Source organism: Salpingoeca rosetta (assembly GCF_000188695.1).
Source record: "Salpingoeca rosetta unplaced genomic scaffold supercont1.19, whole genome shotgun sequence".
NCBI classification, from domain to species: Eukaryota; class Choanoflagellata; order Craspedida; family Salpingoecidae; genus Salpingoeca; species Salpingoeca rosetta.
In genome coordinates this window covers 180,167-194,584 of record NW_004754915.1, presented here as the reverse complement: position 1 = coordinate 194,584, position 14,418 = coordinate 180,167, and the positions used below count along the sequence as shown (strand labels likewise).

Sequence of the window (14,418 nt, the reverse complement as noted above, 5' to 3'; positions counted from 1 at the left end):
GACAATTCCGCACCAGAACAAAGGAGTTAAACTCCACTCCAGACGCACGGACACACACACACCAACTGCACACGCAAATGCACACGCAACAGCACACACACACACACACACACACACCAACGGCAACACGGAACCGACACAACGGGCACCGTCGCGCGCACCCCTGCCGTCAGGTCAGTACCTGCCCCTCACGTCCCTGGAGCTGTCTGTGCGCCTCATCTTTGGGGGCAGCTCGCCGTCGCGGCCCGCGCTCGATCGCCTGTAGGAGCCGTCTGCGGTGCTGGGGCGGCGGCGGTCGTAACCGCGGTCCATGCTGCGGCGATCCGCGCTTCGGCGCCGATCCACGCTGCCGCTGCTGCGGTCCCGGCCGCGGCTGCTGCGCTCATAACCGCCGCGGCCGCGATCGCGATCCCTGCTCCTGCTGCGGTGCTCTGGGCCGTGGCCGCCACGCCCGCGCCCGAAGCCGCGCCCACCACGAGACCCGCCGCGAGGGGCACCACGAGGCCCACCGCGGCCGCCACCTCGGCCGCCACCTCGGCCGCGGCCACCTCCTCGGCCCCTGCCGCGCCCACGGCCGCGCGGGCGCTCGGAGAAGCCCCTGTTCTGCTCTCTGGTCTCCATGGCGCGCTGCTGGAGCGCTGCTGGCAGGGGAACGGCACGCTGCATGCGCCGACCATCATCACTGCACAGAGGAGAGGACAAGGTGGGGGAGAGGGAGAGGAGGGCACGGTTAAGGGTGTGTTGTCTTGTTGCAGCAGCAACCACAACAATGCATGCACATGCACGAACACGCACACGATTGTTCAAAGCAACACACACGTACACATGTACACACGCACAACAACAACAACAACAACAACAACAACAACAACAACAACAACAACTTAAACAACAACAACTTAAACAACAACAACTTAAACAACAACTTCAACAACAACTTAAACAACAACAACTTAAACAACAACAACTTAAACAACAACAACAACAACAACAACAACAACAACAACAACAACAACAACAACAACTTAAACAACAACAACAACAACAACAACAACAACAACACACCTGAGGCGGATGAGACGGGAGGTGCGCAGGGCAGCCAAAAAGGTGTCCATGCTGGTGGTCTTTGCCTGCACTTTTGGAAAGTCGAAGATGACGCCGACATCGAGCCAGTCATTGCCGAGCCGCAGCTTGTCCTGCAGGAACTTGTCCTGAGGCAGGTTCTCGTCGCCAAAGTAGAACTCAACCTGCTTCACAATGGCCGCATCGCGTTCCTGTGGCGTGGCAAACCGCTCGGGCTCTGGCGGGCGGCGTCCACGGCCCCCACCGCGTCCACCACCACGGCCACCCCGACCACCACCACCCCGATCGCCGCCTCTGCCGCCCCTGCCGCCACTGCGACACGGCCGCGACCACGACCGCCAAAAGTCACCGCCTCGGCCCCGGCTCATGGGACCGCCACGGCCACGCCCACGCCCGCGCCCGCGCCCACGGCCACGATCACGATCACGGTCGCCACCAAACCCACGGCCGCGACCACGGCCTCTTCCCCGGCCGCGACCGCCGCGACCGCCGCCGCCTCGGGTGCGGCCAAGGAGTATCTTCTCCCTGCGGGCCCTGCGCATGGCGCGCATCTCCTCCTGCTCCTTCTCGTACTGCTCAATGAGCTCCTTGTGCTGCTCGGTAAAGTGCTGGTAGCTCTGGCCAACGGCGGGCTTGATGTCCTCGTTGGGGAGGCACGTCACCTCCAGGAAGCCCTCGGAGGCGTCTGGCGGGATGAAGTTCTTCATCATGTGCAGCACGGCCGCCTTTGGAATGAGCTTGCCTGCGTTTTCCTTGGCCTGCAGCGTGCCTGCAATGTCCTCGGCGGTGCGCAGAAACAGCATGGCGCGGATCTTGAAGGGAATCTCCGAGTCCTTGAAGGGCTGCATCTTGCGCTGCCGGGCAAAGCGGGAGGTGTTGGTCTGGTCCACAATGAAGAACCGCCGCTCCTGCGCGGCAAGCGGAATCAGGTGCCTGGTGGTGCGCATGCACAAGGCAAGTCCAGAAAAGGAGCATCGCAGGAGCATCGCAGGTTGTTGTGTGGCGTGCGAGCATCAGTTAAGCGTGAGGGCAGCAGGGTGTGAGTCGGTTGGTGGGTGAGCAGCAGCACAGTAACAAAGAGGGGATGCAAGAAGCAGGCACATTGCGAGCACGGCAGCGTGTAAGCAGCACAAGCGCATCGTGTTGGGGCGGAAGGAAAGCCGTGAGCAACATGCACAATGAAGGGAACAAAAGGGTGCCAATGACGACGTCATCAAAACACAACAGGGTGCACGTTCACAGTCGTGAAGATGGGCGTTTGTTCAAGTCCGAAGAATCCAAGTAGTCCCATACATGCATATGTGCGTGTATGTGTGCGTGTGTGCGTGTGTGCGTGTGTGTGTGTGTGTGTGTGTGTGTGTGTGTGCATGAAGGGAGCGAGTGAGTTGCTGAACCAATGAAAGGAGAACAATGGCGTGTCCAAGCTGCAGTCTGGGTAGGTTGGTTGCCCGAAGAACAAAACAAAAACAAAACACAAAAGCGCATTCATCGCTGCGGTGGGAACAGAGGAGGGTTTGTTTCAATCACGCGTGGGTGCCATTTAGCACAGGATTGAAAAGTGATTGCACCAGCGCATTGGCCAGTCTGACATTGTTGGCAAGACCGACCTGAACATGGCGCTGGAGGTGCGGCAGTAGCGAAGCCAGGACTCGCGGTAGTTGTACTCGGGCAAGTCTGGGTCATTGTGGGCAAGCTCTTGGATGATGGCCTCTGTGCTCAACACGTAAAACTATCAAGCAAGCAAAGGCACGGGCGTACAGATTGAGGCAAGAGGTGCGACGTGAGCGATGCAAGCGCAACTTAAACAACTTCAACAACAACAACTTAAACAATAACAACAACAACTTAAACAACAACTTAAACAACAACTTAAACAACAACTTAAACAACAAATTAAACAACAACAACAACTTAAACAACAGCACACAGCGCCCGTACGTTGTCTGTGCCGGTGCTCTGCTGTGCCTGGAGAAAGCTGCTCAGCCACTCCGTCTTGCCTGAGCCGGGCAGGCCAACGAGGAAGCCGACAGACGGGTCTGGGTGGTTGACTTCGTTGATGGCCTGGGATTGGAACGTGAGGGCGCGGGTGTGCGCATCGACCGTTCGGGATGGCCCTGTACGAGCACGCGACAGTTGCGCAGGGCAACGTGCCCAAAGACGGCTGCGGGCACGGTGCTGGCGTCAAGCTGGTACGCCACCCCTTGAAAGTCGCCGTTCTTGTAAAAGGAGATGACGAGGAGTGGCGGCTGGCCCTCGCGGTTGACGCTGGGCACGAGCGGGCACGTGGTCGTCACCACATCCAGGCGACACTCAATCTCGTCGTTGGTATGGTACGGCGTCCCGTACTTGACTCGCTCTCCATTGTGAATCTACAAGTCAGCGGCCACAGCACACGAACCAAAACAATGCGTTTGTGTTTTGAAAAACAATACACGAGCGAGGTGGGCAGGATGAGCAGCACGCGAATGAGAGCAATGGATGGATGGATGGATGGATGGATTAATGGATGCAGGAGGGAAGGAAGGGATGCGGACACAGGGAAGAGGAGCCATCACAAATACACGTACAAAAATGCGTGCAAGCAGGCCACGCGAAATATGTGGGCAGGGCAGAAAACGCAGGCAGGTGACGCAGAGTGTGTGGAGTGCAATGCTGATGATTGCAGTGGTCGTGGACGTCACCTTCGAGCCGCTGCTGCAGTATGCCCAGCCAAAGGTGTCGTCGCCTGAACAAATGATAGGTGGTGAGTGGACGACGAGCAAGCGAGTGTGGAGCAGCTCAGCAAACCCTTGCGGTTGTTGCAACACGTGCACATGGTTGTGCTGTACACGATTTGAGAATGCACAATACACGACGTCTGCACGAGCCTGTAAAGAGCGCGGTAGCAGCAGCACACCAAGCACAAAGACACCCCCCCCCCCTGTCCGGTTGTAAACGACATACCAACAAGGAGGTTTGCGCGCTCGAAGCTGAGGCCCACGCGCACGTCCACAGGGCCAGCCTTGACGGAGTTTGCAGGCAGGTCTTTGACAAGCGTCTTGTAGTGGTAACGCGTACCGCCACCAAAGATGCCCAGGGAGAGGCGGGCCCCGGTCCACAGCCAGCGGAATCCGCGGCCAGGGATGGGCTCCACAAACTTGCCTGCAAACGCAAGGAGCAACATCAAACAAAAACACACAACAAAAGCGACAGGGATGCAAAGGCAGGGCAGGGAGCAGTGTGGCAGATGAGAGGTGCGCCACGAAGCAACGCAGGAATGGGAAAGGAAAGGGAGGGAAAGACTCTGGGAAATGCTTGTCGTTGAAGAAGAACGAGGATTGCAGACAAAGGAGGAGAAGGGGAACAACAACAACTTAAACAACAACAACAACAACAACAACAACAACAACAACAACAACAACAACAACAACAACAACAACAACAACAACAACAACAACAACAACTTCAACAACAACAACAACAACAACAACAACAACAACAACAACAACAACAACAACAACAACTTAAACAACAACAACAACTTAAACAACAACAACAACAACAACAACAACAACTTAAACAACAACAACTTAAACAACAACAACAACAACTTAAACAACAACAACTTAAACAACAACAACAACTTAAACAACAACAACTTAAACAACAACAACAACAACAACAACAACAACAACAACAACTTAAACAACAACAACAACAACTTAAACAACAACAACTTAAACAACACCATCACCATCATCACATACACTTCTCTTGCGCGCTTCGCACCTTTAGAAGATTCGTGGTTGCCGATGAAAGCATGAAGGTGCTTGTGTGTTGGGCTGAACTTGGCCCACGTGTCTGGCAAGTTGATCGGCTCTGGATCGCGCATGGGCTTCCCTTTCCGCTGTGGAATCTGGTCGCTCTTGTGGTCATCGCCTCCGCGGGGCGCAGAGGCGGCTGGACAGAAGGTCAGAAAGAGGGTGCGTGCGCGTGTGTGTGTGTGTGAGTGTGTGTGTGTGTGAGTGAGTGAGTGAGTGAGTGAGTGTGTGAGTGTGTGTGTGTGTGTGCTTGCGTGAGTATGGCTGTAGCCGTGGCAGAAGTACACGCATGCCGAAACGGCACAAGCAGCATGGAAATCCACGCATTACAGCAGCACCTACAACAACCAGCGCGTGTACGCAAGCAGTGACATCACATCGTGCTCGGCAAGCGCACGCAAGAGCTGGGTCACCCATCGGCACAATACACTGCACACCAACTTGTAATCATAACAGCAGACAAAACGGCCTGCGCCACTCACGTGCGCCCATTGCACCACCACGACCGCGACCACGACCGCGACCACGGGCGGCGCTGCCGCCACTGCCGCCTTCTTGGCCCAGGATGGCCTTGAGGCGGTCGGGATGGATGCCCTCCAGCTGCGCACTGACATCCTCCACTTCCTCCTTCTTCACGTCCGCCGCTGTCTCTGTCGGTGCTGATGTTGGTGCTGGTGGTGCTGACGATGATGGCAGTGGTGGTGGTGGTGGTGCTGCTGCTGCACTCTCAGCGCCGCTCGCTGTGGTGGGAGGAGCTGGTGGGGCTGCATGAGCCAGTGGCTGTTCCTGTGGCTGCTGCTGCTGCTGCTGCTGCTTTGTGGGCGCTGGTGCCGTAACATTCGTTGGTGCCGTAACATTCGTTGGTGCCGTTACATTCGCGTCAACAGGCGCTTCTTGGCCAGCAGGAGCAGCCCTGGTTGTGGATGCAGCGTCGGGCACCTTGGCTTGCTCTGCTTGCGCCGGTGGTGGCAGTGGCGGTGAAGGTTCTTGATTCTGCGTTGCCGCTGGTACCTGCGCAACGACAGGGGCAGCTCCATTGCCGTTTGTGGAGCCAGGCGCTGCCTCAGTTGTGGGCGGCTTGTTTGCCGGGGCTGCATCCCTGCTGGCCATCGCTTCCGGTGCAGCGGCCGTGGAAGCAGTTGGCTGCTCCTGCACTGGCGGGGCCTGCGTTGCTGGTGCACCCGCCACCGTCGTCGTCGTTGTTGCTGTTGTGGCAGGCTCGGCAGGGGCTGTTGCAGCGACTTCTGTGGTGGTGGTGGTGGTGGTTGTGGAAACTTGCGCTGTTGTCGTCTCCGCAACTGTGGTGGCCGCAGTGGCTGCTTCCTGGCTCACCACCGTTTCCGTCGTGGCGGTGGTGGTGGCGGTGGTGGCTGTTGCTGAAGCAGCCACATCTACAGCGCCTGTGCAGTAGCAGGGGTGTTGCAGGTGAGCGAGTGCACAGTGTACGCAGCAACAATGTCACGCACCGCACACGCACACGCACACAACCACGCAAATCACACAGGAAGTCACCACATGCGGCACACCAATGCAAGCGCTTTGTGCCTCACCAGGCTCATCTTCCTGTTCCAGGCGTGGGCGCTTTGCTTGGTGCTCTTGTTCATCCGCCATGGCGACGACACAAGACGAGGAAGAGGAGACACCGGCGAGATATGAAGCACTTCGGGCAAAAGCGCGCCAAAACACAAAGACCTGGTTTGCGTGCACGAGGTGAATGCTCGCGCTTTCACGGCACAAACAACAGCCACACGATCACGTGTGCGCGAGCTTGTTGATCACCACGGTAGCTCCAAGTCATGCATGCGTGCTTGCAAAAGGCACCTTGGCGCCACATCCACCCATAAGTTTACACACACACGCACACACACACGCACACACGCACACACGCACACACACACACGCAAACACATGCACACAAATCAGAACCGCGCCATAACCGCCAAACCCATTTGTCATCTCCCCCCTCACACAATCCCTCTCCAGCACCATGTCATCACACATCACTCCATGTCACATCCCTCCACGCGCTTGCCAACACAACACACCTTGTCAGGTCCGACGCGGGCTCCTTGGTGGTGGCACTTTTGTTCGCAACACCCGATGCAAAACAGCAAAGTCGCGGAAGGATGATGGACCGTCAGCAGTGCAGTGCAGTGCAAGCAGTGCAGTGTTTGTGTTGTTTGTTTTCTGCTGCTGGGACGTGCTTGTTCCCGCCACAACTGCCCGTCAGCGACGATTGTTTGAAATCTTCCGATAATCGCCTGCAGCCATCAGTCAACAAATCAGAAGACATCATAAAGCGTAGCACCACAGCTCAGCTTGGCAGCGGTGGGAAAGACAGCGAGGCAAAACAGGAGGTGTGTGTGGAGGAGTGTGCGGTTCCCTGGTGGTGGCCAGTGCTGGCTGCTGACGTGCGTGCCTTGTTGTGGTCTGCTCTGCTCTCTCCAATGTTCTGCTTTGTGGGGGGGGGGGCTGCCTTGTTCCCCTGGTGCTGAGTAAGCGGTGCGAGAGAGAGAGAGAGAGAGAGAGTCTCACGTCACGTCTTCATCACTGTGTTCAATTTGCAGAGTGTAGTGCTTGTGTGGGCGGGAACTGAAACGCGGAGAACGGGAAGTGCTGCTGTTGTCTTTCGACCAAGCACCATGGAGGAGATCTATGGAAACGTCGAGACCCTGCGGCATGCATGGCACTACCGCAACCTCACCAGGTGACCCGAGATAGCGATGCGTTGACCGATGTGTCGAGAGAGCACCGTGGCTGTTCGCGCTGTCGTGTGTGTGTGTGTGTGTGTGTTTTTGTTTTTTTTGCCTTGCCTGTCGCAGAGTGCACTCGCTGCCCGGTGCATGCTTGAATGAGCGAATGAATGCATGCTTTTGTTGAGTGTCGTTGCTTCTTTGCTGTGTTTGCTGCTGTCGCTTTGGTGCAACGGCAAATGCAAACTGACCGACTCCCGCCCCTGCCACTTGCACCAGACAACAAGCGGAGGAGCTGCTGTGTCAGCAGAGCTGTCCAGGATCGTACCTCGTGCGCGAGAGCTCCAGCGGCAGCAACACCGTGCTTTGTGTCATGTACGTCACCGATCATTTGCAGCCTGCTCCCATTGTATGTCGGTGGTGTTAGCCGTGTCACTTGGGCAAGCGCCAGCAATGCAACTAGTGCGCGTCCAGCCTCTCATCTCCTTGCTGCCCGTTGCTGCGTTTGGGTCTGTGGTAAACAGCGATGAAGCAGGGCTTGTGGTGCACTACCTCATCTCCCGCAACGAGGACGGAAGCGTGCAATTCAAGGTCTGGTAGCCAATACAGAAGCTGTGCCTTTCGGTTGCACCCACTTCTCTCGCAACTGGCTCACGTGCCACGTTGCGCATCCCACGCCCGCACGCTCACACACACACACACACACACACACACACACACACACACACACACACACACACACACACACAAACATACACACACACTCACGCACACTCACGCACACACACACACACACCCCTTGATCCTCTCCCATCCCCTTCCATCCTGCGTCTGGCTGGTGCTCCAGGACCGCGACGACCGCGTGTACCCGGATCTTGAGGCGCTGATCGAGCACTGCACGCGCAAGAAGCGGCTGCGGGTGCTGCTGACACAGCCGTGCGAGCTCCCCGTCAGCGCTGCCGGTGCTGGCAGTATGGATGCACGTGCGTCTGGAACGGCGAGCGACGCGACGGAGGATGAGGACGAAGACGATGATGAGGAGGGCGATGAGGAGCAGGATTTCAACACCGTTCTCGAGCGCGAACTGCGCACGGCCGCGTCCCAGCAGGCCAGACTCAGGTGGCCGCCGTCGCGCGCACGTGCTGCTACGCTGTGCTCTGTGTGTGTGTGTGTGTGTGTGTGTGTGTGTGTGTGTGTGTGTGTGTGTGTGTGTGTGTGTGTGTGTGCTTTCGGCACTTTGTTCGCTTAATGCTCGGTGGACCGCACGCCTTGTTGGTCATGTGGCTCAATCATCCAACTCCCCCACCTTCCAAACCGTGCACCAGGTCTGACGCGCACTTGCACAAGGTGTTTGAGGAGTACATCCACTTCAACGCCCTCGGCGACGCCGGCGATGCACACCAGGAGCAGACGCTCGCAAAGTTCCGCGCCCTGGTGTGTGTGTGTGTGTGTGTGTGCACGCGTGAGCGCGCGCGAAGTCATGTGCGCATGTGTTTGCACACCCCACCTCCACCTGCTCCATCCGTCAACACGAGACCAACGTGCGTGCCAATGCCCACCACTGCCATGATCCCCCTCCCCCGCGTGCGCGTGCTGCCAGGTTGCCGAGCTGGGCAAGCCGTTGCTGCAAGAGCTGCAGACGTTCCAGACGCGTCTCGACGCTCTCCGAAATGTGTTCCAATCGGCCTCCATGCAGAGCAACATCAAGCCTCCCATTCGCGTACGATGATGACGACAGTGGTGGTGCTGCTGGTGGAAGTCGTGGTGGAGATATTTTGGCCGTTGTTTATCATGTTGTTTAGGCTGTTGTCACCGATGTACTCTCATTTCTCCTCCTATGTCGTGCATGCCTTCCACATGTTCACGCGTGTGTACAGATTGAACACCCAGACGTGAAGGAGGGATCTGACGAGCTGACGCGCCTGTCCACCTCCCTCGCCTTCTCAAAGTCCCTCGTCAACAACGTCGAAGCTTTTGTATGTACACCCCATCCCGCACATGCACTCCTCTGTCCTTCGCTGCTGCAATGCTCCTGCATGCACCCCCACTCGCACCCTCAATCCCACCACTCGTGACACCTCCACTCACTCGCCACCCACTTTTGCTCACTTACCACACAATTCCTCACTCACCACCCCATTACTCAACGCACATATCACCCCTCACCACCTCTCTCCCAAAGGCCACGTCGTACCTGAAAGGGCTGCTGTGCAAGCACGGGTCTGGCGGTACCGCCCCCGCTGTTGAGCTCTCCGCCATGAGGACCTTCGACGTCCGCCGCGTTGACGTGGGTTGATGGTGACGTGGAGTGAGCGGTGGTGGTGGTGGTGGTGGTGGTGGTGTGTGTGTGTGTATGTGTGTGGCGTGTACACGTTCGAGTTGTGTCATGCTTGCGATGTTTGTTACATCCCATCGCCTCACACACACACACACACACACACACACACACACACACACACACACACACACACACAAACGTACAAACGAACTGTACGGCTCGACTGCAGCAAATGATGAAGACGTCGACGGTCATCTCTGTGAATCTGAGCGAAGGGTTCGTGTCCATTGGCAAGGACGATCCAAAGCCATACAAGCACGACGAGGTATGCGCACACACGTGTGTGTTTGTCGTGTGTGAATTGAAGCTTGCACTTTCACTCACGCCAGAATTGTCGCCACTGCCCACAATGTTGTTCGTCGCCCCACTCGCGCACTTGTGTACACGCGCGCACATGCACATGCACCTCACCACCCCACCCCCACCACCACCTCCTCCTCTACCCCCTGTGTGCGTGCGTGTGTCAGATTCTGCAACTGATCAAGAGTCGGTCGAACAAACAGCGGCTCGGCGTTGTTCTCAGCGGAAAGCGAAAGGATTTCGTCTTTGAGAGCCTGGCGGTGTGTACGAATGATGATGCTGATGATGATGATGATGATGCTGATGATGATGATGATGATGATGATGATGATGATGATGATGATGATGATGAGTTCGGGTGCTATTGCTGCCCTTCCATCTTCTCACGGCGTCTTTTGTTCTGCACTCACACACACGCACAATCACACAAAATCACACACACACCCTTGTCTCATGCTTGCATGCACACTCGCTTGTGCTGCTGCTGCTGCTGCTGTTGCTGCTGCTGCTGCAGGAGCGAGAGGAGTTTTGCCAGCTGGTGCAGTCGATGAAGAACAGGCTCGGTGACGACAAGGCCACCGACTACATCCGCAACATCGACGTCTTCATTGGAACCTTCAACATGGGCGACGTGCGTTCCAACCAACCATTGTTGCTACTGTTGTTGTTGTTGTTGTTGTTGTTGTTGTTGTTGTTGTTGTTGTTGTTGTTGTTGTTGTTGTTGTTGTTGTTGTTGTTGTTGTTGTTGTTGTTGTTGTTGTTGTTGTTGTTGTTGTTGTTGTTGTGGTGATGGTGTTTCTTGTGTGCGCGTGCGTGTATGTGAGAGTGTGTGTTGGTTGGCTGCTGCCAAGATGCTTGAGCCTCACACCATGTACATGACCCACACATGTGCTCATACACATCGGTCGTGACTGCTCCCCACCTCCCCGCCTTCACCTTTGATCCCCATGCAGGCTGTGCCCAAGGATCAGGACCTGTCGACTTGGTTCCGGTGCGACGGCACGGGCACGGGCGGTTCAATGGACCCGAGCACATACGACATTGTCGCAGTCGGTACGCCCTCTCCACGCGCGGCTGCTGCTGCTGCTGCTGCTTAGCATCGTGTTTCGTGTGTCCGTGTCTGTGTTCTGTGTGCGGCTATATCTGTGTAGCCATGTGTCTGGCTTGTGGCTGTGTGCGTATGTGAGGGTCTTGTCCGTCCGGTATCTTCGGGTTTACTTCCCACCGACCTTCACCACGGCGACCGCCGCTTGCGTGCGATGCCATGTGATGACAGGGACGCAAGAGAGCGGTGGAAGCGAACGCGATTGGATCTCAACGATCAAAGCCGTTATCGGCAGCGAATTCTACCAGGTGCCCGATACTATGAGTATGTGCATGTGCGTGTGTGTATTTGTGTGTGTGCATGTGCGTGTGTGTATGTGTGTGTGTGCATGTGTGCATGTGTGTATGTGTGTGTGTGCATGTGTGCGATTGTGTAAGTGAGACACAGACAGCGAACACACGCGAGCTCTCTCTTTCCTCCTGCTCACGCGTGAACACAACGGCCACTGCATGATTGCGGACAGGTTGCCTTTGTGCGGCTGCTGGCCATCCGCCTCGTTGTCTTCGCCAAGCAGGCCCACCAGAACCTCATCTCACACCTCCAGCAGGGCACCGTCGCAACCGTGCGTCTGTGTATATGTGTGCGTGTATGTGTGCGTGTATGTGCGGCTGGGTGAACGTGTGTTTGAACGTGTGTTTGAACGTGTGTGTGTGTGCGTGTGTGTGTGTGTGTGTGTGTGTGTGTGTGTGTGTGTGTGTGTGTGTGTGTGTGTGTGTGTGTGTGTGTGTGCGCGCGCTGACCTACCCTTCACAAGCCGCCACTCCCCCTATCTTACATGCACCGTTGCAACTTCCCCGTCTGCGTGTACTCCTCGCCCACTGGCAACATCCATTGCGTCACGTGTGCTTGCATGCACCATCTCAGGGCATTGCGAACAAACTTGGCAACAAAGGCGGGGTGGGCATTTCGTTCTTCTTCGAGCAGACGTCCCTCTGCTTCCTCAACTGCCATCTGGCCGCCAGCGCCAACAAGGTCCGCACACACACACACGTGTATGCGTGTGTATGTGTGTGTGTGTTGCACGTGTGTGTATGTGTGTGTGTGCACGCATGTGTGCTGCGCCTGTGCTGCACCTGTGTGCGCATGCGTACCGCCACGTGGAACGTGCACATGGTTGCGCCTGTGTGGGTCCCGATTGCCTATTGCATCAACCACTTCGCTCAACTCTGCAACGTGCACTCACGCCTTCAACCCCTTCACCACCGCCTGTTCATCTCTCTGCAGGTGTTGCGGCGGAAGGCGAACATCCAGGACATTCTCGGGAAACTGCAGCTTGGACAGAAGAAGCTTGTTGGGTTTGATGTTGCCAGCCAATTCCACCACATCTTCTGGTGAGAACGACCCACACTCACCCCATAAATAGCTTCCTTTTGTCACCTGATACACACACACACACACATTCCACAAATCGCCACTTCTGACCGCACTCTACACAAACCGCCCCCTTCACCCCACCCCTCCTCCACCACGACCACCCTGTCCACAGGTTTGGGGACCTGAACTACCGGCTGGACTATCCGCGGGAGGAGGTGCTTGACGTGATCAAGGCCAATCGCATCGAGGACCTGCTGCGCCGCGACCAGCTCCGCACGGCCATGCACGAGAAGACCATCCTCGCCGGCTTTGACGAGGGCCGCATCACGTTCAAGCCCACGTACCGCTACAAGCGCGGCGCACGCAACGAGTACACCATCGTCAAGCACAAGGTGCAGCACCGAGGCGATGGAATTCGCTGTGTGCATTCGTTTCGAAAAGGGGGGGGGGGTTGTGTTGGGGGGTTGGGGCACGCGAGACACATGTGGGTATCCTACCCTTGATTAATGAAGCTTTGCTTGTGTTCCTCCTCTGATAGAGACCACATGCGCATACAATCACACACACACATATTATCCCACGTTGGCGCGTTATCTCACTCCACCCAACACTCACCGTGCGCGCCCTCCTCCTTTTCCTCGTGCTTACATGCACGTGCAGCCTGGTGGGGTGAAGAAGATCAACGTGCCGTCGTATTGCGACCGCGTGCTGTGGCGCTCCTTCCCCGACACGCGCATCCGCCAGCTCGCGTACGGCTGCACCACAAACATCGTCACCAGCGACCACTCTCCCGTCTACTCCGTCTTCAAGATTGGCGTCAGATCGCAATATGTCCCGTACGTGGCCTGCTACTTGCCTTGTATTTGTATGTGTTTGCATGTGTTTGCATGTATATTTGGGTTTGGTTGATTCGGTTTGGCTGTTTGGTTTTTGTTTTGGGGTCTTTAGTGGCTTGCTCGTTCGTTCGGTGTGTGTTCGCTTGTGTGTTCGTGTTTGCACCACTTTCTTGGTTGGTTGGTTTTATCGGCCGGTTTTGCTTGCCTGGTGTGCTTTGTGTTGCTTGCGCGGTCCTCATTCTCAATCCGTCCCTCACCCAATCCCTGCCCTGTACATCTCTGCATGGACAGGAAGCATGATCCGTCTGCCGGAAGTTCGTGCCGGTTGCACATTGCGGGCGCCGATGCAACAATTGAGACGCGCTCCGCCACAGAATACTTTCTCGAGTTCTTTGGCACCTTCTTTAGTGCATCTGGTGCGGTTTGCTCGTCATTGCATCTGTTCTTGAGCAGCGACACACAACACACACACATACAACACACATACAACACACAACACACACACGCGCGCGCGCCACATTCTCCCTCGTCGCTAAACTTCCCTTCGTCCCTCTTCTCATCTCAACGTCCTCCCCCCCTCTCTCTTTGTCTTCTTCCAACGTGTTTGTTCGGGTGCAGGGTCGCTACGCACGAAGAACAACCGCAACGGGTCGTGCAACACGCCGCAGTGGACGGCGGAGCAGATTGATGCCATCCAGCCCATCATCTCGGAGCGCGCCTGTCTTGAGCAGGAGCACTTGCTCATTGCCGTCAAGTCTGCAGACAGCGAGGAAGTCATTGGTACGTGTACACACTGCTGCTGCTGCTGCTGCTGCTGCTGCTGCTGCTGCTGCTGCACACACACACACACACACACACACACACACACACACACACACACACACACAAATAAAAGAAAAAAACCGCTGACCATTGTCGCTGATTGGCCACTGTGCAGGTGTGGGCTGCA

The 14,418-nt window shown here is 56.4% G+C and overlaps 2 protein-coding genes across 2 annotated transcripts in view; one reads left to right on the top strand and one right to left on the bottom strand.

Annotated features, from left to right (window-relative positions):
* Nucleotides 1-174: 174 nt before the first annotated feature.
* On the bottom strand, nt 175-7,041 carry PTSG_07792 (uncharacterized protein; the record flags this gene model as incomplete). Its single annotated transcript, XM_004991537.1, has 11 exons — nt 6,929-7,041; nt 6,434-6,606; nt 5,366-6,283; nt 4,852-5,022; nt 4,027-4,224; nt 3,765-3,808; nt 3,204-3,452; nt 3,022-3,144; nt 2,691-2,812; nt 1,066-2,016; nt 175-682 (listed from the first exon to the last, which is right to left on the bottom strand). The coding sequence occupies exons 2-11, from the start codon at nt 6,492-6,494 to the stop codon at nt 175-177; spliced, it is 3,345 nt and encodes a 1,114-aa protein (XP_004991594.1). The 5' UTR covers nt 6,495-6,606; nt 6,929-7,041.
* Nucleotides 7,042-7,525: 484 nt separating this feature from the next.
* PTSG_07791 (uncharacterized protein) overlaps nt 7,526-14,418 on the top strand; it is a gene marked incomplete at its 5' end in the record, with an annotated part of 9,891 nt that continues 2,998 nt past the window's right edge. Inside the window, 20 exons of the mRNA XM_004991536.1 lie at nt 7,526-7,590; nt 7,856-7,951; nt 8,101-8,167; nt 8,424-8,695; nt 8,902-9,010; nt 9,177-9,296; nt 9,454-9,552; nt 9,759-9,863; nt 10,084-10,179; nt 10,382-10,474; nt 10,729-10,845; nt 11,168-11,267; nt 11,491-11,567; nt 11,783-11,881; nt 12,184-12,291; nt 12,544-12,650; nt 12,806-13,025; nt 13,294-13,469; nt 13,761-13,885; nt 14,088-14,242. Coding sequence (XP_004991593.1) covers nt 7,526-7,590; nt 7,856-7,951; nt 8,101-8,167; nt 8,424-8,695; nt 8,902-9,010; nt 9,177-9,296; nt 9,454-9,552; nt 9,759-9,863; nt 10,084-10,179; nt 10,382-10,474; nt 10,729-10,845; nt 11,168-11,267; nt 11,491-11,567; nt 11,783-11,881; nt 12,184-12,291; nt 12,544-12,650; nt 12,806-13,025; nt 13,294-13,469; nt 13,761-13,885; nt 14,088-14,242 — 2,406 coding nt within the window. The remainder of the gene's footprint in view (nt 7,591-7,855; nt 7,952-8,100; nt 8,168-8,423; nt 8,696-8,901; nt 9,011-9,176; nt 9,297-9,453; nt 9,553-9,758; nt 9,864-10,083; nt 10,180-10,381; nt 10,475-10,728; nt 10,846-11,167; nt 11,268-11,490; nt 11,568-11,782; nt 11,882-12,183; nt 12,292-12,543; nt 12,651-12,805; nt 13,026-13,293; nt 13,470-13,760; nt 13,886-14,087; nt 14,243-14,418) is intronic.